General features: G+C 46.7%; 2 protein-coding genes and 1 long non-coding RNA gene across 6 annotated transcripts; 1 reads left to right on the top strand and 2 right to left on the bottom strand.

The window, feature by feature from the left end:
* Nucleotides 1–122: 122 nt before the first annotated feature.
* KLHDC8B (kelch domain containing 8B) lies at nt 123–6,830 on the bottom strand. 2 transcript variants are annotated; one of them, XM_074283269.1, is made up of 6 exons: nt 6,639–6,830; nt 5,498–6,177; nt 2,740–2,904; nt 2,327–2,551; nt 2,016–2,117; nt 123–1,309 (listed from the first exon to the last, which is right to left on the bottom strand). In XM_074283269.1, the coding sequence occupies exons 2-6, from the start codon at nt 5,871–5,873 to the stop codon at nt 1,113–1,115; spliced, it is 1,065 nt and encodes a 354-aa protein (XP_074139370.1). In that variant the 5' UTR covers nt 5,874–6,177; nt 6,639–6,830; the 3' UTR covers nt 123–1,112. The 2 variants fall into 2 exon arrangements, with proteins under 2 accessions (XP_074139370.1, XP_074139371.1); XM_074283270.1 differs by lacking the exon at nt 6,639–6,830 and adding an exon at nt 6,378–6,600.
* A 101-nt stretch (nt 6,831–6,931) lies between these two features.
* Nucleotides 6,932–9,052, top strand: LOC141551534 (uncharacterized). The gene is made up of 2 exons (XR_012484892.1): nt 6,932–7,047; nt 7,477–9,052. It is a non-coding gene; the product is annotated as an uncharacterized LOC141551534 (long non-coding RNA).
* Nucleotides 9,053–10,325: 1,273 nt separating this feature from the next.
* On the bottom strand, nt 10,326–21,185 carry LOC141551530 (uncharacterized). Of its 3 annotated transcripts, none has more exons than XM_074283268.1 (5): nt 20,306–21,185; nt 18,496–18,881; nt 18,167–18,327; nt 17,345–17,477; nt 10,326–10,482 (listed from the first exon to the last, which is right to left on the bottom strand). In XM_074283268.1, the coding sequence occupies exons 1-5, from the start codon at nt 20,691–20,693 to the stop codon at nt 10,453–10,455; spliced, it is 1,098 nt and encodes a 365-aa protein (XP_074139369.1). In that variant the 5' UTR covers nt 20,694–21,185; the 3' UTR covers nt 10,326–10,452. The 3 variants fall into 3 exon arrangements, with proteins under 3 accessions (XP_074139369.1, XP_074139368.1, XP_074139367.1); XM_074283267.1 differs by lacking the exon at nt 10,326–10,482 and adding an exon at nt 15,522–16,057 and having other exon boundaries at nt 18,502–18,881; nt 20,306–21,182; XM_074283266.1 differs by lacking the exon at nt 10,326–10,482 and adding an exon at nt 15,522–16,057 and having other exon boundaries at nt 20,306–21,181.
* Between the last annotated feature and the right edge of the window lie 1,525 nt (nt 21,186–22,710).

The raw sequence follows: 22,710 nt of genomic DNA, 5'->3' as shown, positions 1-22,710 counted from the left end.
ACTTGAATTGTCAAGAAATAGGAAAGAGGGTTCTGGTTCAAGTTGTGCTCCCCCTCTGCCCCCTCCCCCCGGGTCCTGAGGAAAGAGTATGGCAGAGTACGCAGAGTAATCACCACCACCAGGCACTTTAGTACATCTTATTTCATGTGATGACAGCTTTGAGCCTCACAACAGCCCTGTGAGGTAGGGCAGGTTATTACAGAGCCCCATTTTATAGATGGGGAAGCCGAGGCACGACGAGCTGACGTGACTTGCCCAAAGTCTACCAACTACTACTGGTGGAATGGGGAACGGTAACCATTGCCTCTTAGCCAGTGCCATTTCCCCTCCAGTCCCTCTTCTCTTCACCTTCCCCCAATATTATCGAGGAGGGTCTTTGGCCAGGATAAAACTCAGTTCTCCTGGACCCCAGACCACCCCCTCCAAATCACAAGCCCTCTGTTTCCACTGAGTATCGTGTGTTTACAGTTGTGTGTTGACAGTGAAGGCCAGCTTTATGCAGGAGGTGCAGGTGTGGAGCTGCCTCCTTGTAGGCACTGAACTAGGGGGGAGTTCCTGTTGGGGACCCGGCTGCACCTGATTCTCGCTCAGCTTAGGCCCACAGGATGGCGCGGCTCCTGAGGGCCACAGCAACTCCCTGCCATGACTTAACTGGATCGGGGGCCACACTGGGAAAGGGCAAAAGTGGTGCGAGGATGGGAGAAAACTCTTGGTCTCCTACTCCCAGAAAACTTGGAACCCTCGAGCCCTGGAGCTCAAGATGTGTTAATACCAAGGAGAGCTCAGTGTCTGGGGAACCAGTTGGACTTTCCCTTCCCTCCTCCCTACCCACCCTACACGTTCAGGATGGCAGTGGGCCACTCACCACTGGGCCACCTCTTTGCCTGTTGGTGTATACCCAAGGTTCAGCTCTTGCTGAGGGGCTGCTCTGCGTCTCCGTGCTACTCCCTACCTCAGAAAGCCAAAGTTTGTTCTAAACACGGACAGGAAAATAGCATCACCGAGCCAAGGGTAGCAATATGCTCTCCCCCCTCCCCTCCCACCCAATTTCTGCAGAAACTGCCATCGTAGTCTTTGGTGGGCAGATCTGACCAGGTGGATCGGCCCAGTCTTCAGACTCCATCCCGTAGGCACAAGGCTTCCACAGCTCCACTGGGGCCCTGGGCCACTCCACCAATGACAAAAAGTTGTTGCCCAGCCTGGAGACTGGAACAGGAACATCGAGCTGTCGGCATGGAGGGCAGTGCCTCCCATTTCCTTCTCGCCAGGCTGAAGCCTTCCACAGAGCCCAGGGGACATGGTTGGTTGCCTTTGAGAGGAGAGACCCAGTGTGATGATCAGAGCCTGAGCTGTGGGCCAGGGTTAGCCTTAGGAGGCCAGACCCTGAGCCTGGTCAAAGAAAGAGCAATGTCTACCCACAGGTCATCCAGACCAAGCCTCTAGTTTTGTAACTACTTTATTTGATGTTTACAAAGTATTTTTCTCAACAACCTTGTTGGGATAAGCAGAGATTATACCATTTGCCCTGATTTACAGAGGAGTAAAATGAGCCTTTGTGAGGGTCTTTAATTGTTTTAAGGGCAAAACCTAGGTCTCCAGGTTCCGGATCCTGTGACCTTTCTATTGTACTGTCCTCTAATTCCACACCCAGAGGGGCCTTGTTAATGCTGCAAAGTATATACAGTTCCTTCAACAGACACCTCTTTTTAAAACTCTCTACTATAGCAAAGATCCCTAAGAAAATATGCTTGATATTTGAATTTTTAAAAGGCACCATCTATTATATTATTTTCAAATTCTCTGTGAAGTTGGTAAAGCAATTAACCACACATAAAGTGAAGTCTCATTAAATGTATACATACACTTCTAAGAAAATGGAAGAGACAGTATCTAATCTTCAGATGTAATCATACTAACTCACTCACCCACTAGTTATTGCTCCCCTAATCTCTCCCTCTCCCCACCCCAAAGCTTAGACACAGGACAAAGGGAGCCAGGGCACTCGGGATACTTACCAAGGCCTCCCACGGCCACGACTCGGCCCCCAAGGTAGCCAGTCACAAAGTCTGCCCTTTTTTCTCTCATTCGAAGAGAACGAGGAAGCTTTGTCCAGGCACCTGCAGGAGAGATAGGACAGTTCCTCTGCACTACCAATCAGACTGACCTCTTAAACTACTGCTTTGATGTCCAAATGAGAATTAAAATGGTCCTGAAGTCCAAGTTTAAGGCCTCATCTAAGCAAAAATGCCCATGCTTTCTAGCCAAGGGAAAAAAAAAATCAGTCTGGACCCCCAGATTCTCAGTCCTCAAGTGACCTGACACTCACCCTGCTCAGGGTTAAACATTTCCACAGTGTTGACAAAGTGTGGGCGAGAATAGAAGTTGTGGGGTCCAGGCTGCTGCAGACCCCCCAAGCTAAAGAAACTGCCCTCTGCCATGGCACAGCTGGCAAAGGCCCTCCGGCTGGGCACACTCGGGTAGCGAGTCCAAGTCTGCATCTCAACATCAAAGACCTCAAAGGCTGTCACAGGCAATTTCCCCTGGCGGCCCCCTGGGAGAGAAAGGGAAAAAAATCGAGTCACTAAGACATCCCTCTGTTCTCAGCCTCTCTGCCCCAGCCCCAGGACCCCCTCCCTCATGTATAATGCTTGTGAGGGCAGTCACAAACTGCCCTGTGGTCATAAACTGGTTCCTAACCCTAATCACAAAGCCTTCAAACTTAGATCTGGAGCCACTTACCCAGAACAAAGATCTTATTCCCCTGAAGGAACGTGGAGGCCCCATAGCAGGGTGTGGGCATGGAGGGCAAGGAGAGCCATCGGTCCCTGGAAGGTTCATACATCCTCACCAGCGCTTGTGGGGCCGTGTCTGAACCCATCCCACCTAGAGCATACACCACACCATCTGTTGAGAGAGGGCAGCTTCAGCCTTTAAATTCATGGAGGTAAGCTTGCCTCGCTGGACTAACTCTGTTCTGGGCCAGGACAACTCTTAGCAACCACTTTGGTCAGCCTGTAACTCACCAAAAAGCCAAAAAACTACTTTGGGCCAGGGGCACCATAGCTGGTAGAGCTAGGGGAGACAGACCTGAGCAGCAGGAGGTAGTCAGGGGCTCATTCCTGCTCCACTCCCTCTCCCTTCCTGTTGAGCCTGAGATCTATCCCTGCCCCCACAGGAATGGGGAGGGGGATCCCCACTGCTATCTGCTCCTAGCCACTAACCCACACCCCCATTGGTTCTCTGTCGGGAAGAGCACAAAGCGGGGGATCTAATTATAATAGCTGGCACAGTCTCCCTGGAGACGCCATAGCAACCAGTCTAGCATCAAAGCCTGTAGTCAGTCAGATTCATAGCCCAGGGGCCTCCCCAACCCCAGGGCATACTTAAGTGTGGGTAGAAGCATTAGAGTAAGTGGGGGACTCAGTCTGGGACAGGAGGATTTTAAATGAATTAAAGAGCGACGAGGGGGATTGGGTTCACTTTAGGAAAGAGGGTTCTGAAGAAGAAACCTTTGTGGGGCAAAGAAGATCAATTAGTAGGGGGAGGTGGTTATGGTTAAATTGGAGGCTCAGTCTGGGGATGGGATACTCAATGTGTGATGTGGGGAAGAGGTGGATGAAGGGTTTCAGTTTAGAGCTGAAGTCAGAGAGGAGAGAACAAAGTAGAGTACTAGGAGGTTTCTGTTTGGATTATAGGATCCAATTTAAATAGAAAGAATAAAACAGCTGTGGGTTGCATCTTAATACACTTATCAGGCTGAGGAGTAAGGAGAGAATTCCTGGATGCTTCCCTTATCCATAGCAGCCCTAGGCCCAGTTAAGCAGGGATGTTTTCCTGGACTCCCTTTGGAAAGAGATTTCTGGGTGTGTGTGTGTGTGTGTGTGTGTGTGTGTGTGTGTGTGTGTGTGTGTGTGTGTTGTGTGTGTGTGTGTATGTGAGAAAAAGGGGAGGGGGCGGTCAGGTATCTGCATCATTAAAGAGAATCATACAGGTGCTCTCATGATAATCACCAAGGGGCCTAGAGCTCTGGTTTCTAGCCAGAATTTCTATCTAGCCAATTCTCCCCAGCCTCCTTCTTTCTTGCTTCCCTTAGTGGAAGGAAGAAAAGGAATGGATATCATCAGGTAGGCAGGAGGTCTTCCAATTCCATTACTCAAGGTTTTAGACAGGAATCTTCCACTTAGCCCATCTTCACATTTCTTCCCCTCCCTCCCAGCCTATTTATAACTGTGGGAGCCACCGCTGTCTGCATTCCCAGCCCTCATGTCTCCCAGGATGACTAATAAAGGTTTGGGTTTTCTTTGGGGGGGGGGGGAGAAATGCAGACTCAAGCTAATGTACTCCAGGAAGCCCCCCTCCTTCCCTTGAATGGAAGGACTGCCTTCCCTGAAGCTGGTCTGACCTCCTAGTCACCCAGACAAGGCTAAGATCCTCACTCCCCACTTTCTGACAGCTCCTGACAGGGCTGTGGGCTGAGAGTGTGGGTGGTAGTGGTGGGGTTTGAGGAGGATATTTGGTAGTAGTACCGCTATAGTCCAGCTCCCTGTAACTCTATCCCACATGAGGGTTTAGCAGTTTTAAGAGTTCCAGACTTTTTTCTCCTTACTCCCTTTCCTATTCTAAGTTTCAGTTACACCAGAATGTTGTTCTCCGCATTTTTTTTTAATCTGTTAAAATTCTTCAAGATTCAAGTGTTGTCTGCCTTCCTTAGAAACCTTTGCCTCATATAATCCTCCCTTTTATAACTTAGTTGTACACATGCCATCCCTTAGTATAAACTACAAGCTTCTTGAGATTAGGGACAATGCCATTTTCCTTATTAGCAGCCCTAGCTGCAAGACTCTTGATTATAGGAGGGTCTTCACCAGCAGTCACTAATTTTAATACGAAGGTCAAAATGTGCCTCTTGGGAGTAAAGGGGGGGAAGAAACAAAAACCACAAGAGAGCCTGGGCCTATGCAGTGCGCAGAAAACCTTGGGAAGAGGGGTTGGACAGAGGCTCCTCCTCCTGGGGATCTACTGGGAAACTAAAGTCGGCTGACTTAGGGTGCTCAGGTCTCAGAAGTCCCCTGTTTCTCCTTAAAGAGCCTCTCAGAGCTGCTCTCCTTTGATCACTGATTGAGATGTAGAAGGAATCTTAGTTCTCATCTAGTCTGACCCCTTCCAGAGAAAGGAAGTCACCTGAATGTTGGAATGGAAAAGTGACTTCCTTTTCCAAAGTCAAATAAGCTTGAATTGGCAGAGGAGGGATTGAAACCCATGTTTATTGACTCTTAAATTTGGGCCTTCTTTAAAATCACTACTGCCGCCAGGTTACTCTGTGCCCCACACCCACGATTTTCAAATCCAAGAGTTACACTCTATCTCCCTCTCCCACCATCTTCAACTCTAAGGGTCCCATTCTAGGTGCCCTGGAGGTCCCCGCAAGCCTTGGGCTCTTTCTCCAGGATCTTGTATCTGCCCCCAGATCAGCCTCCCGCCCCAAGCTCCTGCTCACCCCTCTCCAAGGCCGAGATGCCCATGGCGGGCTGTGTCAGAGCAGCTCGCAGCTCCCAGCGGCCTTCGTCCATGTGGTAAGCCTCCACGGAAGCCAGGGGGCTCTGCCCAGCATCCATGCCCCCAATCACCAATACCTGCTTGCCTAGGGCTACTGCAGCTGCACCAGCTCGGGGAGTGGGGAGTGGGGGCAGTGACAGCCACTTGTGGGAAGCTACGTCGAGTAATTCTGCTGTGCCCAAGGGCAGCCCTGCCCGGCTGCACCCACCCAGCACGAAGAGGTGCCCCTCCTGGTAGGCAGGGGTACAGTACACCCGACATGTGGGCATGGCCGGGAACACATGCCAAACAAAGGTGCGGGCCCCACTGGTGGCCATGGCTGCCTGCTCACTTGGGGGGCGCTGGAAGGGGCTGCTGGCCCAGGGCCATGACCCTCAGTCTCTGAGGACCCTCCCCTCTCCTAGACTTCGGATCCGTGGCGCGCCTTGAAGGGAGAGGGAAGACCGGAGCTGAGCAGGATTACGAGGAGAGCATCATTGCCAGTCTCCGAGGCTGAGCCTGGGGACGGCCGTTAGTCTGTCTGTCTGTCTGTGGCTGTCTGTCCCGATCTCCGAGGGCTGACACAGCCCTCTGCCCAGCCTGGATGCTGGGAGGACCAAATGGGAAAGGACGCCCCTTTACCTAGAAAGGAATCACGGAACGTTAAGAGTCGGAAGGGATCTCAGACCAGCCAGCCCATTTCACAGACGAAGAAGCTCGGGCAGGGGAAGGGCTTTCTCCGAAGTCACCCGGTCCCCGGGGACCCGCTCCCGGCCCGGGTCTGTCCGCACACCCGGGGAAGGGCCGGCGAGGAGAGGCAGGAGGGACTGGCCGCCGCTTGCCTTGCGGGAAATGGGGACCTCGCTCTCCTCGCAGGGCCGGGCTCCGTCCGGGCCCGGAGGTCGGGGGCCGCACTGCCCGCCGCGCCCCGCGCTCCCCTCGCTGCGAGGTCCGCGGGTCCGGCCGGACACGCTCTGCCCCAAACTTCCAGCGCCGCCGCGGCCGCTGCGCTGCCGAACCCCGCGGGGCCGGGGCCAGGAGGCGGCCCCGGCGCTCCGCCCAACTTCCCCCAAGTGCCCTCGGCCCCCCAGGCCGGCACTTACCCGGGCTCCCAGCTCAGCAGCCCGGCGAGGGGCCGGGCCCGGCGGGCACTCACCGCGCCGGCCCCGGCTCTGGCTCCCGCTCCGGCCGCTGGCTCCTCTCGGCACCAGCCGGCAGCCCCTAGCCGTTCGGGAAGGGGAGGGGAGAGGACGAGCGCGGGGGGAGGGGCCGGGGACGGACACGCCCCCTCCCCAGTCTTCCCCGGCTAGCGGAAGACCGTCCAGCTGCTTAACCCTTCGTCTCCCTCACGGAATGCGGACTGGCCGGGGAGGGGCTTTGCCCAGGAGGGGGGCGCGGCTCCGGCCAGCCACCGGAGAGGTCCGGGAGGCGCCAGAGGGGCTGCGGGGCCGGGAGCGAGGCCGGACGCTGGGCTTTCTTCTCCGCCCCGACAACGCCGGACCCCAGGCAGAGGTGAGGGGGGAGAAAGGAGGGGGAAGGAAAGAGAGAAGGTGGCGCTGCGCCCCCTGGCGACGGCATCGTTGCGCCGCAGCTGGCGGACCCGAGCTGCCCCCGTCGGAGGGATAGGGATGAAAGGGAAGGCTACGAGGTAACTGGCTGCAGAGGCGCGTGCGAAACGTTTTCCCGCACCTACCCGCCCCAGGGGTGTCCTTGTTCTCCTGTGACAGGGCGGGAAACTGAGGTTCGGAGAAATGCCGCCTCAGCGCTGGAAAGCGGCCTGGCCAGGCGTGGTCCCCGAGCCTTCTGTCCTGCCCGCCGGCCTCAGCCGAGAGTCTCCCAGGACTGCCATCTCTGCGCCTTTGGGCAGGCTGCCCCCCGCCCCGCGCCTAGGATGCACCCCCTTCTCTTCCGAGCCTTTAATAATTCCTTCTCCCTTCACAGCTCGGCCCCAGGTCCATCGCCCAAAGGGGCCTTCCCTGCGCCCCCAGGGGCAAGCGTACCCCGACACCACTTCTTTTTTGTCTGAAGCTAGAATTTCAGTAATGTAAGGAGCTGACCAGAAATGCCCATCAATGCGGACAGAACCCAGTCTGCAGTCTCCCATGGTTGCCTGCGGCATGCAGGGCTCCCCGGCTCGGAACCAGCCCGCTAAGATACGTCCGAGGTGGGTCCGGGTCCCACGGAGTCCGAGGCCAGCTCTCTAACCACTCCCCCAGGCTGTCTGTCTACCCTCTTTCCTTGTTATCCCGTCCTTGTTTTTAAGTACTTTTTACAACCCCGCAATCGGCCCCCAAAAGAATGTAAATGATAGGTAAAAGTGTCTGTCTCCCTACCCTATGGCACAAAGCCTGGCGCGGGAAGTACTGCTTGTTTTTTAATTGCAAGGTCTCTCCTGACTTCCTCTCCAAGGCTCTGAACTCCTGAAATTGCTTACCCACCCGCACTGAACCCCCACCCCAATTTCCCGCCCCAAACCCCAGCAGGCCTTAAAGCGGATATAACCCTCCCCTTACTGGGATTTCTTTCTCCCCAAAGCGGCCTGTTCTCTACCAGTCTCCCACAAAAAAAATCTTGGGGCGGGGAGAGAGGGTGCGTTTTGGGACTCCAACTCCTCCACCTTGGGGATTCGTTTTCCCATAGTTAACACACTTTTTAAAGACTTAAATATCAACTCCTCCAGGAATCTCCCCTTCTTTTCTCCTCTGAATATTCATAGCTTTGTATCTCTGTGGCCCTCCCACCGGCAGATAGTGGTTACTTCGGATCATTTTTACCTTCCTTTTAAATGGACTGAAAGAGATTTGAGTGCTCATAAAGAACTCCAAAGGTCTATCCAGGGCCTCTGGTTATTTAACATTTTTATCAACCAAACAATCAACAAGTATATATCAAGCACTACTCCACGCAGCAATTGGTACCTGGGATATGAAAACAACAAAAAAATCAATCTTTTCTCAAGTTCATGTTCAAGTAGAGATAACACAGACAATGGACAAACAGAAGTCAATACAAAATATTGAATAAATACAAAATGAAAACAAGATAATTAAGGAGGGAGGCATTAGAAGTTTGAAGGAGATGGAGAAGGTGATGATTGAACTCATCTTGAAAGATTCAAAGGATTAGGTGAAGTGGGAAGGAAATACATTCTGGGCTTTGAGAACAGTCAGCTTTCAGGAAGCCCCAGAAGATAGGAGTGTTCCCTGTGAAAGACAGAGAGGAAGCTACTTTCGATGCACTGAAGAGCTCAGGGAAAAAGTGATGTGTATAGTTGAAAACAGATTGAGGCCAGATTGTGAATTGTTTTAAAACCCAAATTGATATAAAGTGAAGCTGAGTCTATAACAATACAAATGGAAAGAATCACCACCATAAAACAAATGAAGCTGAATAGCAAATTATAAAGAACAAGCTTGTACCCACAGAAAAGGGAGAAGACACCTCAAAGCTAGCTTTTTTGTACAGGTAAGGATCAACAGAAGTGGAACATTGCATATAATATTGGATTTTTTTTACATGTATTCATTGGTTTTGCTTATTTTTTTCTCTCTTTTAAACAAAATCTATGTTAGAAGGAAAGAAGAGGAATATAGGGCTAAATATAGACATAATATAAAAACAAAATATATTCATTTTCTTACCAAAAAAAGCCAAGCCAGGGTATTTGTATTTGACCTTAGAGACAACATGGAGCTATTACCATTTGCTGAGTAAGGGGTGACATGCTCAAATTTGCTCTTAAAGAAAATTACTTTGGAAAAGCAGCTAGGTGGCCCAGTAGGTGCAGCACCAGCCCTGAAGTCAGGAGGACCTGAGTTCAAATGTGACCTAAGATACTTAATACTTCCTAGCTATGGGACCCTGAGCAAGTTACTTAACCCAATTGCCTCAGAAAAAAAAAAAAAAAAAAAAAAGAAAAGAAAAGAAAAGAAATCACTTTGGTAGCTGTGTAGAAGAAATGGAGAGAAGAGCCTAGAGCCAAAGAGAGAAAATAGGGGCCAATGGTCCAGTTAAGGTTAAGGAGGTAAGGGCCTGAATTAGGAATGGTGGCTGTGAGTAGAGAAAAAAGAACAAATTCAAGAGATAGTGTGAAGGTAGAAATAATATTTAGCAAGTGACTGAACATAGGAAGTGAGGTAAAGTAAGGGATCAAGGATAACACTTGAAAACTTGGTGTTTAGAGTCCTAAGTAGTAAAGTGATTTATCTAGTAGGTAGGGTATATGTCAGGAACAACCTGAACTCTGGTCTTCCTGACTCTGAGAGTAGATCCATTTTTACTTAACTCCTCTGCTTCCTCTCTAAACAAGATGACCAAAAAACCCCAAAAAAACAAAACCCCAAACCCCTCAAAACTAAACAAAACAAAAAAGATGATATTCTCATTGTACTATGCTGTCCCTGGTAACATGCTCAGCTCTGGGAGACTTTAGGACATGGATACATTCTAGAGTGCATTTAGAGAATGATCAGATTAATGTAAAGACTGGAGTATACACTTTAACTTTGGTTGAAGGAGAGATGCTCAGCCTGGATACAAGTCGGCGGGGATTAAAAATTTTGGTTTTTTCAATTGGACTATGAGACTATAATTAGACTATTCAATTGCTTCTTTGACAATTGATAAATAGCTCAATAAATTCAGTATGTAAATTAGTGGAATATTATTAACAATATAAAAAATTACCCAAAAGACCATTTCAAAGAATCTTGAATAACTTGAAGGAATGCAGTGATGTGAGCAGAAGACTTTATACAAAAACACTGTAAAAAAACCCAAATAAGCAAGAATCAACTTTTTTAAATGTTATTTTATTTTTCCAATACATGTAAATAAATTTAATTTTCAACATTCTTCCTTGTAAAACTTTGTGTTCATAATTTTCTACTGGTTGTTCTCACTTTCCTCAGCATCAGTTCATGTAGGTCTTTCCAGGATTTTCTGAGCCTACTCAACAAAGAAACAACCTTAAAAGACTTAGAAACCCTGATCAATGAAATGACCAACTATGTCTTCAGAGATCCTATAAAGCAATGTTAATACACCTTCTGACAGAGAGGTGATGGATACATAGTATGGAGGCATACATATTTTTTTGACATGTCCACTGTTTGGATTATTTTTTGATGTACTCAGTTGTTCCAAGGATTTTTTTTTCTTTCAGTTTTTAATTGGAAGTGATGGTGGTTACCTATAGTGATGCCCAAAATAAGAGGCACTGAAACATTTTTTTAAATGCACACAAAAAAAGGAAGTTCCTAAGTACTGTTTTGAAAGCTTTATGTACAATTTATTATATGCTTTTATTTTTAAAAGCAAGTAATATGAAAGGGAGATTTAAAGTTTCATACAGAACCTTTTTGCCTTTGAAAATGCTTTTTGTGCACTTAAGGTTCAGAATAAGTGATTTTTTTTTTTTTTTTTTTTTTTTGAAAGCACAGACAAGAGACGTCACATCAAAGGTCTATCACAGGTGGCACAGTGGATAGTGTATTGGGCCTGGAGTTGGGAAGACACATCTTCCTAAGTTCAAATCAGCCCTCAGACACTTACTAGCTATGTGACCCTGAGCAAATCACTTACCCCTATTTGCCTCAGTTTCCCCACCTGTAAGAAGGAAATGGCAAGTCACTCCCTTATCTTTGCCAAGCAAACACCAATAGAGTCAGGAAGAGTCAGGCATGACTGAAAATAACAGAACCATAATATGGAAGAACTTGCCCTAGACTTGTTCTGCTAGGACAGAACTCAATGCAAAGGGCAGATGAGAGATTTGAAAGAACAGGCAAGTGGGCTGCTTGGAGTAGAGAACTGAGCTCTGATGTCCTCAGGAGTCTGTGATTCTCCCTCAGGTCGGCAGAGCACAGAGCCTTGTACCCTGTACTGATGTTTTTACTCAAAAGTCCTTGGCCAGGCTCCTGGGCAAGGGAACTAAGGATTCAAAAAGGAGAGAATGTATTGGGGTAACCAAAATCATAGACTTTTAAAGATACAAGACACTTCAGAAATCATCTGATCCAATCCCCTTATTTTATACATGGAGAAACTAAAGTCATATGACTTATAAATGGAACAATGAAGTTTAATGTGCACTAACACTAGATCCAGGGGCAATTCACAAAATTAATATGGATGTGCTCAGGTTGACTAGGTGAATATAGTAAAGGAAAAAAGAAAAGAGCAACAGGGAGGAAAATGGTGGGTGAAGAAGGAGGGACTTACAATCAAGTGGAAAGAACAAAACTCATGGCAAGAATGGTTCAGGGAATACAACAAGGCAGACTGTGAAATTGGGGGTTACAAACTACAGATACAACAGAGCAAACTAGGAAAGGCTGGTAGAATCCTGAAAGGCTTCCTAGAGGAAGTGAAGGGCCTTTAAAGAACAGGTAAATTTGGATAAGGGAAAAGATGTTTGCATGGAGATGTGGGGAGAACAAAAGTAGGGATCTAAGTAGGTGATTTGCAAAACATATTAAGGACCAGGGAGATTAGTCCCATTGCCTGCTTCCCTCTCAGAGCCAAGGAAGTATCTTTGCCACAAGACTAAGAATCCTGGCTAAGATTCACAAGATGAAAAGATTTAAAGCTAAAAAAGCCCTTAGAGATGATCTCATGAACTTCTTAACCAACAGTCCACATAAATAAAGTTCAGGAAATTATATCTTTATTTTTATATAATTGGCTTCCCCTGTCAATCTTTGCATTTTACTTTATTCATTTAAAGACACTGTTCAGGGTTCAGCAGACAGTGCTAAAGGGATATATGACACATAGTTAAGAATCCCTGATCTAATCTATCCTGCTCACTTTACTGATGAGAAATCAAGTTCAGAAAAATTGTGATTAAGTACCAGAGTCAAAAGCAGGAAACATGGGATACAATCTCTCCATTGCCAATAATTAGAGTTTAGGCAACTCATCTGACTTCTCTGAACCTTCTTTTTGTTTATAACAAGAAAAGCTACAAAACAGCCCTGAAGTCAGGAGGACCTGAGTTCAAATGTGATCTCAGACACTTAATACTTCCTAGCTATATGACCCCTGGGCAAGTCACTTAACCTCAATTGCCTCAGCCCAAAAAAAAAAAAAAAAGAAAAAGAAAAGAAAAGCTACAAATGATTTATATGATAAATTGTAAAAAAAAAAAAAAAAAAAAAAAAAAAAAAAAAAAAAAAAAAAAGGCAAGCTAGAGCAAAACAAGTTATTAATTACTGTGTCAGTCGTCAGTCATTTAGTATTTATTAAGCACTTACTTTATGCCAGAATACGCTTTAAGCATTAAACAATGGAAAACCAGTAATATATAGTAATTAATATAGTAATTAATGCAAAATTAAGAAAAAATTAGAACAAATGATCTTATCAGCTCTCATAGGTCCAAGTATCAACTCTGCAGTTAACTCCCAAATATTGATTTTTTTAGCCATCATTTTTCTCAAGCTCCAGTTTGTACAAACTGACCATCAAGATACCACATTGGTATTTCAAAGTCAATATGACCAAAATGGAATTCATATTTTCTCCCAGCCCCATCTCTTCTCCAAACTTCCCTATAAATAGTAAGGTTACTACCATTATTCCAGTTACTCAGGCTTACAAGATCCATTCTGCTATCAATTCTACTTTCAAAACATCTCATATTCAATCCCTTTTCTCTTACCTTAGCTAACTCCTCAGCATCACTTCTTACCTCAGCTGTTTCAAAAGAGACAGGTGAATAGAATAGAATCAGGAAGACCCAATTCAAATTTGGCCTCAGACACTGATTATTTGTATGCCTTTGAATGTGTGATTCTGTGATTCAGTTTCTTTACCTGTCAAATGGGGATAATAATCACACCTATCTCCCTGGATTATTGGGAGAATCAAACAAAGATATTGGTAAAGTGCTCAATGGAGTGCTTGATACATAATAAGTGCTACATAAATGCTAGCTATTATTAAGTTCAGGGCTAGAGTCAGGTCCTTTGTAAAACCTCTCTTGATTCCACACTAATCCCTCCAAACTTCTCCCTACCTCCCTTTCAATGTTGGGAGAATATGAAATAGAAACAGAAGAGAAATTGGTGAGGAACACAAAGCAAAGATTTAAATGGAATTTTATTCCTTATTTAACATGTCTAAATTTAATTTATTTTTTAAAAACCTTCAAAAATGCATAAAATCATTGAGGTCAGCACTCCCTCTATTCAGGGGATCTAATTCTTTTACACCTTCTAAACAGATGGTTCTCAGAAATAGCTCCCCCCCCAAAAAAAAAAAGTTATTCCCTGACCAACTTTCTAGTGATAAGCATCTTTCCATTTAAGGAGAAATGGCTCTTTTAAGAAAAACAAAGTCCATCAGCTGGCCAACACGAAAGGCCTTTCTGGCTTCAGAGGACCTTCCTGATTGAGCATAGCCTTTGAAAACCCAACATCCATGCCACAGAGAAGCATCAGAAATCATTTACCTGAGGAATATTTAGATGTTATTTTTAAAATGTACATTTCTCTGTGCCTTGGTTTCCATTCCTATAAAAAAAGGATCATCTACCTCAGGGGGTTATTATGAGTACCAATACGATAACATATATAAAAGTGCCAAAAATTTAAAAATGCTAGAGAAAGGGGCAGTTAGATGGTACAGTGGATAGAGCACCAGCCCTGAAGTCAGGAGGACCTGAGTTCAAATCCAGACTCAGACACAATACTTCCTGTGTGACCCTGGGCAAGTCATTAACCTCAATTGTCTCAGCAAAACAAAACAAAAAAATGCTAGAAAAAGAGAAGGCACTATGTTACATTTATGCTTTATTAGTCAGCTTAGAGACAAGCAAATCATTAATGTGAATAAGAGAAGCAATCAGTACCATCCAGAGGGTGAGCAGGAAAAGGTTAAGTAAAAGATACCAACCTAAGGTTGCTGGAAGGTTTAAGTAATGTCTTAGTTGTGGTGGTTAGGGTAGTGATGATGATGATAACAAAATGTGGAAAACACTGGACCAAGGTAGAAATTACAATGTGGTAAGCACTGGCTATAGGGAATTAGAGGGGAGGGTTGGGCCCAGAGAGTGGGTGGTAGAACAAAAACATACTACAGAATTCTAGCCTTGGAAACCACTGATATCAGAAGGAAAGGGTCAAATGGAGTTGATGGACAAGGAGAAGATCCTGAGTAAGAGATAGCTTTAAGAAATCTCCCATTATAACCTACAATTAAAAATGTCTTAAATATGAAAATATAGATTGGAAATGTTAATGAGAGCACAGTCCTGGAGATACAGACTTGGGGACATTTTAGAAAAGGCAATAGTTTGTCTAGCTCTTCTCTCATTCATCCCTGTGGGATATCTGATCTAATTTTCAAAGCCCATATCCACTTCCCCTCTTCAAGGAGAGGATGGTTGCATTCCACATTGATGAATTCCACCTAACCAATTTCCTACTTCCTTTCAGGACTGACTTCACACCCAGTTTGCCCATGATTCATTCATGTCATGTAATGTCTTTTAGTAAAATTAATATATGTATACATTAAAAAAACAAGAATATGTTTGATGGTGTTATGGGAAAAACAGTATACTAGGAGTTCTGTCAGGAGCCAAGGGCTCTGTTTTTCCCATAACACCACCAAACATATTCACGTTTTTGGCTCCTGACAAGTTGGTACATCAGAGTTCTACTTCCATGTCTAATTCTGACTGGATACTGACTTCTCTATTCTAACCTCTGATAAGATAACACAGACCCTAACTATTCTAATCCTCAGGATCATCACTGCTTTCCCAATACTGCTTGCCATATGGTAAAGACTTAATAAATGTTTTCTATTCTATTCCATATTTACCTTAGACCTACTGTGGAAATCGGGATGACCCACTTTCATTTTACTGCTGGCAATGGTTGAGCCACAGTTAACCTCATCCCAAGTCCTCCCCTCAGAACCCAACTGTACCAACTATAGGTCTACTCCATCTAGCCAGTGAGAAAAAGAGAGAAGCAGTGTTTGACCCAGCATTGAAGCTGGATTTTAATGTGTAGATTCCAATCACATAAGCATCATTTTGTGTAACAGAAGCCAAAGTAGAGCTAAATCCCCCTACCCAAGACAAATGTCCATGTGCAAAGGTCCTGGAAGTGAAAGGGGAGATCAATTCTCCATTTACAACTCTCATCTTGGCCCAAGCCAAAAGAGACTGCAGAAATGATAAAAGCCAGATACAAAGACTCTTCTTACCTTGTGCCCCCTCCCCATTCTGATTAAAATGGAACAGACAACTTGCCATGATGTTCAGGAGCACTATTTGTTGTAGTGGTCTGGAAGTCCATTAGTCACCTGAATTGATTTCTCAATAGCCATTGTCTGCCTGGACCTTTGACAAGTATTGGTCATACCGATCCTCACACTGGCTCACAGTCATCAAGAAGTAGTCAGGATTGGCAATGGCCTGAAGGAGATCGTTTTGCACTAGGCAGATGCCGTAGAGTTCAGAGGTAGGGACTGTACAGTATTCTTGTCCTCCCTGTCCCATAAACACCTGTAGCCGAGAATATAATAGGATACACACATAAACAGACCTCGTGGGGATAGAATATAGTGGTATCTCTGTATGAGACTCGGAAGAGGGTCTCTGCCCAGCAATATGCTGCACAAAATCACATCCATTCTTTAGCCACCAGGGAAGACTCCAATCTTCAGTTCCTTCCAAAGAGGCCAATGCTGACAGAGGCTTGGAAATCAACCTAATCCTAGCATAACTAACTTTTGGCAGGCCCAAATTTTATGATGGGTTAAGAACTCAGGTTGATTCCATTCATAGGATCACTGAATTCAAGCTGGAAGGAAAGCAAAAAAGCCTAATTCCCTCATTTTATGGATGAAGAAACAAGCTGAGAGAGATCTACTAGTGACTTACTACCTTCAGGATCAAATATAAAATCCACTGCTTGGCTTTTAAAGCTTTCTAACCTGGACCTCTCCTACCTCTTCAGTCTTATTATATCTTTACTTCTTTCTACATACTCTGAACCCAGTGACTAATCTTTTTAATGTTTTACATGATTAAACATAAGACATACATCAAATGACTTTATTGTCCCAGGGAAGGGGAAGGCAAGGGAGAGAAAAAAATTGGAACTGAAAAAAATTTTTAAATGTTAAAAATTGATTTTATATGTAAATAGAAAAAAATAAAATACTATTTAAAACACAAAAACAAGTGATCTCCTTACTGTTCCTCACAAATAATTCTCCATCTCAAGTGTATAAATTTTAGCATTTTAAATGACTGGGCTCCATCCTTACAACTCTCCTTATTTCAGCCTCATGACCCATCTTCTGCAAAAAGCTTTTCTTGATTCTCCTTAATTTTAGTGACTTTCCTTTAATATTATGTCTAATACATCTGATTTCTACACACAGTTGTTCCCATGTTGCTTCCTCCATTAAAGTATGAGCCACTTAAAAGCAGGGATATTTTTTGCCTTTCTTTATGCCCCTAGCACTTAGTAGTGTCTGACCTACAGTAAGGACTTTAGTAAAAAAAAGCTTTGGTTACATATATTTGTAATGAGTTTTGTTTTTCTTGCCTCCTCAATGTGTGGGAGAGTGGGAGTAAAGGGAAAATTCAGAATTGAAAATGAAATAACATTTCTTAAAAAGTGAATTTTGGTTGACTTATTGACTCAACTTGACCCAGGATCACATAGCTAAGTGTGAGGCTGAAGTGTGGGTTTGAATTCAAGTTTTCCTGCCTCCAAGCCCCTATGTCTCTGTGAGATAAAGGCTATCTCCTCTCCCTCCCAATATTCCATTCTATTTGTACCTGAGGGTGGATGATGCTCTCCCTATCCTGTAGTCGAATGTTATCATCAAAACAGATGTGTTGGACTTCAGGATCATGGGGATCAACCCACAGTGGCTTGCCACCTTGACTGGAGAAATTGTTCCTGGACCACCTAGAGAGAAAGGGAAAATGGAGGATATTGTAGGGGAGATAATCATGGAACTCATAATGTCCTTAGGTGGAGCTTCAGATTAGCACTATCCCAACTGGCTTTATGCCAGTGATAGGTGAGCTAGTATGAAAGTTCTACTTGGGTTCACCCAAATCCAATCCAAAGGTAGGACCATCAGCCACAGGACACAAAATAAGCTTTTACTGTTTGGACTATCTAGCATGAGAGTTGCTGACATCAAATCACAAAGCCAAGACAATAAATATTAAGTAATTACAATGCACCAAGAGTTCAGGGAAGGCTTCATTCATGGAGGGGATAATACTGACAAGGTATTTTGGAGGGGATGGATGCCCAAAATGGGCTCTATGGAGAAACTGGATTACTAGTTACCTTCTTTGGTCCTGGGTAGCTTTCAGGGGGATGGGGAAACGGGGGGCGGGGGGGAGGAGAGGGGAAGAGAGGGGGACAGAAAGAAATCTGGAAGGCCCAGAACAGAGGTTTGAAATTGGGCTCTACCACTTACTGGTTCTGTTACACTGAACAAATTACTTCTCTTTGAGTCTTTATTTTCATCTGTAAAACGCTGAAAATAATACTTGCACTGCCTATCTTCTAAGGCTTTGTGAGCAAAGTACTTTATAAATGGATAGTGCTAAATAACTCTTTTGGGTTGTTATTGTTATTACCAAGCAAAGTGGTCCTGAAAGCCCCCCAGGCCTTCCATGGCACTGAAGTAGTCATACACAACTCTTGCATCTGGCCAACTGGACACAGATTCTTTCCCTCGACTGACCATCACCTTATTTGAACTGCAGCGGATCTTTCCAGGTCGCAGGTCCACAGGGAGCTGCAGGGACAGGGAGGGGTTGAGGCCCACCCACATCCCAAGTGTTACCCATCTCCCCTGCTTCCCTTCCCCCCAGTTCTAAGACAGAATGGCTGCTCTTCAGTCACTAGACTGCTGAATCTCTCCAGAGGAGCTCCTACTCTGGTTTCCCTTAAGAGAATTGCTCACCATCACCTCTTTCAAGGCTGAGAACTGCGGGTGCTGGCCTTGAAGGGCACTGTGTGTGGTCTGAAGTAGTGAGGTCAAGTCTTTGCCAAAGGTGCGGAAAATGATGGCAAAGCGGCGGCCCTGCTGAGAAAGACCAGCCAGTAATTTGAAAAAGGCTGGCAACACCCGGTGGTAATGACGGCCATCCTCCCCTAGGACAGAGAAAACTGAGTTCGGCTGGCCAGGCCACTCCAACAGCTGCAAGTAGGAGGAGAAGAGTGACTGGAAGGGGTGGCCCAGCGTACTCGATATAAACTTGGTGTGCCGGCCAAAAATTGAGGAGAAGCTGCTGGCATCAGGGGTAGGGGGCAGCAATGAAGGGAGCTCACTCAGCCACTGCCACTTACCTGAAAGAGAAAGGAATCCAGAGTTGGGGTATGTAGTAGATGAGACATGGAATGTGGCCAAAAATCATGGAGGGGATTTCTCTAACCCCCCTCAGACATGGAGCTCAATGGTGGCTAGCCCTCCAAACCCAGTGATCAGTCAGTAATCAGAAGTGCGTTCCTAGATTTATCTATCTACTGCAAGTCCTTCATTTCCCAGAAAATAAAACTGAGATGAAGACAGATTTTTTTTCCTACATAAATTTGTGATTTCATCCATGTAGAGAATTTCAGGCAAGGAAACTCCCTTTATCAATCATCTTCAAAATTTAAAAGGGTTGCACAGAATATTAGGAGTTTAAGTGATTTTTCCAGGGCCATTTATTTTGAGAGGGGAATAATAACAGCCATTTCTATGTCACTTTGGAATGATAGTTTGTATTTCTATGGTTCTTTAGGGTTTGTGAAGCACTTTAGAAATATTATCTCATTTGATCCTAACAACCCCAAAAGGTGGATACTATAATTATCTCCATTTGTAGAGAGGAAACCGAGGCAGACAGAAGCAAAATGATTTGCTCAGAGTCAAATAGTGTCTGAGGCTGATTTGAACTCTGGTCTTCCTGACTTCAGGCCCAGGGCTCTAACCACTGCATCAGCAATTGCCTTTATACAAAATGATTTCTGCACAACAGCCCAGTGACCTAAGTAGTGGTTGTTATCAGCCTTCCAGACAGAGGTGACAAACTGAGGTTCACTAAAGTAGGGATCTGCCCAAAGTCCCTAGAGCTCTTAACTGAGGAATCTGAGGAAGTGGCACAGGAAGTGGAGAAAAGGCCAGTCAGTAAGACTGCCTAGTTCGAGTTCCCTAGTAACTAGATAGTTACTACTGTCCCTCCCGGCGGGACTTTGGGCTCGGCCCCTCGCCTACTTGACTCCTTTGTGGTGGAGTAAGATGACTTTCTTTCCCAGATCCCTGCAACCAATTAATCCATAACGCTATGAACCCTCCAGTTTCCAGAACAACTGCTTGAGTCACAGCACAGCAACGTGCTCAAGACCACAGGGAGTGACCCACTGACCACTTCTACCCAGAATCTTCCACGGGCTCCACCCAGCTCCAGGGAAGAGGGAGAGTGTCTCCAGAGAAACCGGGGGTGGGGAGGGGGTTAGGACACTTTAGACTTGCACCATCAAGGAAGAAGAAAGGATAAAAAGGGCACATGAGCATTACAAAACCCTGTGTTAAAAATCCCCTTTACAGAAACAGAACCTGAAGCTCGGCGAAGTTCTACGGTTTGAGCCTAGGTCACATCTCAGCATTTCCTTCCAGACCACCCGCGCCTCTCCTTCCTCGGCCCCCTCCCTCACCCTCGGGGGTAACTGGAGGCCGCCTAAGACCACTGGGCCCCTGGCACCGGTGCGGAGCCCGGGATGCTTCTTACCCTCCTGGTTGAAATGCCCCCAACACACGGAGCTCAAGTAGGAGCTGAGGGCGGCTTTGGGCCCCTCCCCCGTGGCGCTGTCAGACACGAAGATGGTGTTGTTTATGTCCATGTGAAGGACCAGTTTTTTGGTTCTCACGGGGAGGGGATGTTCAGGGGAGCCAGGAGAGTCCCGACCCTCAGCTCCCGGGCCTCCAGCGGGACGGGGGCCCAGGGGCTTCCCGGGCTCCTCCCGGCCCGGGCTCCCCGAGGGTGAAGGAGTCCTCCTCGGGGCCTCGAGGCTCTCTGCCTTCCCATCCTGCTCTGCGCCTGCAGCCACCGCCGGGGGGCCGGGGGGCCGGCTCGGGTCTGGGTCCCCCGAGCAAGCATCCAGCTCCTCCGCGCTCATGCCTTGCGAGAGGGGAGGGGCTGAGACTTGGGGAAAACCGATTAAGGAGGGGAAGGAGTTGGGGATTAGGGAAGGAGCGGGATTTCAGGTGCAGGGGGAGGGTTAAAGAGGGAAAGTCGGCAAGGGGCTGCAGGGAGTCTGCACGGGGTCTCTGTGGCCCGCAAGAGACGGGCTAACGGGGGAGGGGCTGTCCGAGGCGTGAGGAGTCCGGGTCGCTCCAGGAGAGAAAGAACCTGACTGGCTGAGGGGAGAGCTGCCTGGGCCGGGGGGAACCGGAGGTCAGGACTCAGCAGTCCGTGACATCTCGGGAGGAGAAGGACCAAGTGGCGGCCTCGGGGCCTGGAGGCATGCCAGCGCCAGGTCGCGGCTCCCCACAGCTGGGTGGGCGGGCGGTCAGTCCCAGTGCCCGCCTAGCAAGTAGCCTTAGCAGCGCTGTCCCGGCTCCTGGCTTCCGGCCACAGGTTGCCGGCACTACGGACACCGGAACTGGCCGCCAGGCCTGGGCTAGAGTGTCTGCATTCCGGCCCCAATCTTATGGCGCCCCCTGGTGAGCGGCTCTGGCCAGTTCCTCCAGTGCGACTTGGGGGCGGGGCAAGAACTACAGCTGACTCCTCCCCCTCCTAGAGGAAGCTTCTCCCAACCCCCACCCCTCCCTCTCCACACTCTCCTAACTCTCCTCGCGACTCCAGGTTGTTTGGGCACTCCCCTCCCCCCCAGGCCCTTAAAGCCCTAACTCCAACCCAGCCTTATTCCTCTGGGTCTTTAGATTCACTGACCTTTAAGTCTGCCCCTATAGCCATGTAATCTCTGGCCTCGAGCCTGCTAATCCCCGGGAAGTCCCGCTGATTGCTAACTGCGCGACTTCAAGCAATCTACAGAACCGTAGGGTCGCACCAGATGACCCCGAGGGCCTTTCTTTTTACACTAAATTATGATCATTTAAGATCCTTCGTGGACAATATTGCGGAATAGTCAGATGACTGGATTTTGCATTATTGAAAAGGCGTGGGGGAGGGGTCCATCTCCTGCCTCAGACGCTTGGTAACTGGGTGACTTGGCACAATTTCTTCGCACCTCAACTTCTTCAACTATAAATGTGGATTTTCCTAGAAGGTTTATACTGCCTTCTTGCCTTAAAGCAATTGGTCTAAAATATATGTAGTCGTCTTAATTAAAAAAAAAAAAAAAAAAAAAAAAAAAAAAAAAACCTATAAATTTGGTATAATAATAGTAACCAGTGTCTGGAGTTTTTTTTTTGAGGGGGGGTGTTTTGGGGGAGGGGTTGAGAGGCGAGATGAAATAACACTTGTAAAACGTGCATATATATCATGGTTATGACTTTTAGAATTCTAACCTAATCTCTGTCCTATCTCCTGCCCCCAGCTCAGTTCTACCCTCCCGTGGGTTCTAACCAAATTAAAATCCAGTTCAACAAACATTTATGAAGTGTCTGCTAAGGATGAGACACTCAGCCAGGTGCCAGAGGAATGTAAGTTCCTAACTGAGCTGGAGGCTATAACACCACATTTACTACAAGTAAAGGCAAGATAATTAAGGAGGAGAGAAATCTGGGCTAATCACCTGGAAAAATCTGGAAAGACTTCATGCGTGGGATGACCCTTAAACCGAACCTTGAAGGAAACTGAGGATTCTCCAGATAAAGGCCATGGCCCAGTCAAAAACGTGGAGATCAGAGATGGCAGGTCTAGTGGTCGATGTAGATAGTGGCCAATTTGGCTGGAGGGCGGAGCGGATGAAGACCTTTGTTGGATAAGCCAAAGGGGTTTGAAGGGGGATGAGGAGTGACTGGCTTAGTTTTTGCCTCTCACATTTGTCCCAGAATGGGTCATCTCAATGTCTCCAGCAGGGATGGCTCGAGCTACCTGGGATACCCCTGCACGGGAAGAAGGGAAAGTGTATCTAATCAGGACCTGGGGGAGGGGTGGGTGGAGACAAGGTGACTAAGGGCTCGGTTTTTTCCTGTTGGGGAGCCTCTCTCCATAGAAGCGTTAGTGTT

This window comes from Sminthopsis crassicaudata, chromosome 1 (assembly GCF_048593235.1).
Source record: "Sminthopsis crassicaudata isolate SCR6 chromosome 1, ASM4859323v1, whole genome shotgun sequence".
Taxonomy (NCBI): domain Eukaryota; kingdom Metazoa; phylum Chordata; class Mammalia; order Dasyuromorphia; family Dasyuridae; genus Sminthopsis; species Sminthopsis crassicaudata.
The sequence above is the reverse complement of the archived record's forward strand: the minus strand, read 5'-3'. Positions and strand labels throughout refer to the sequence as shown.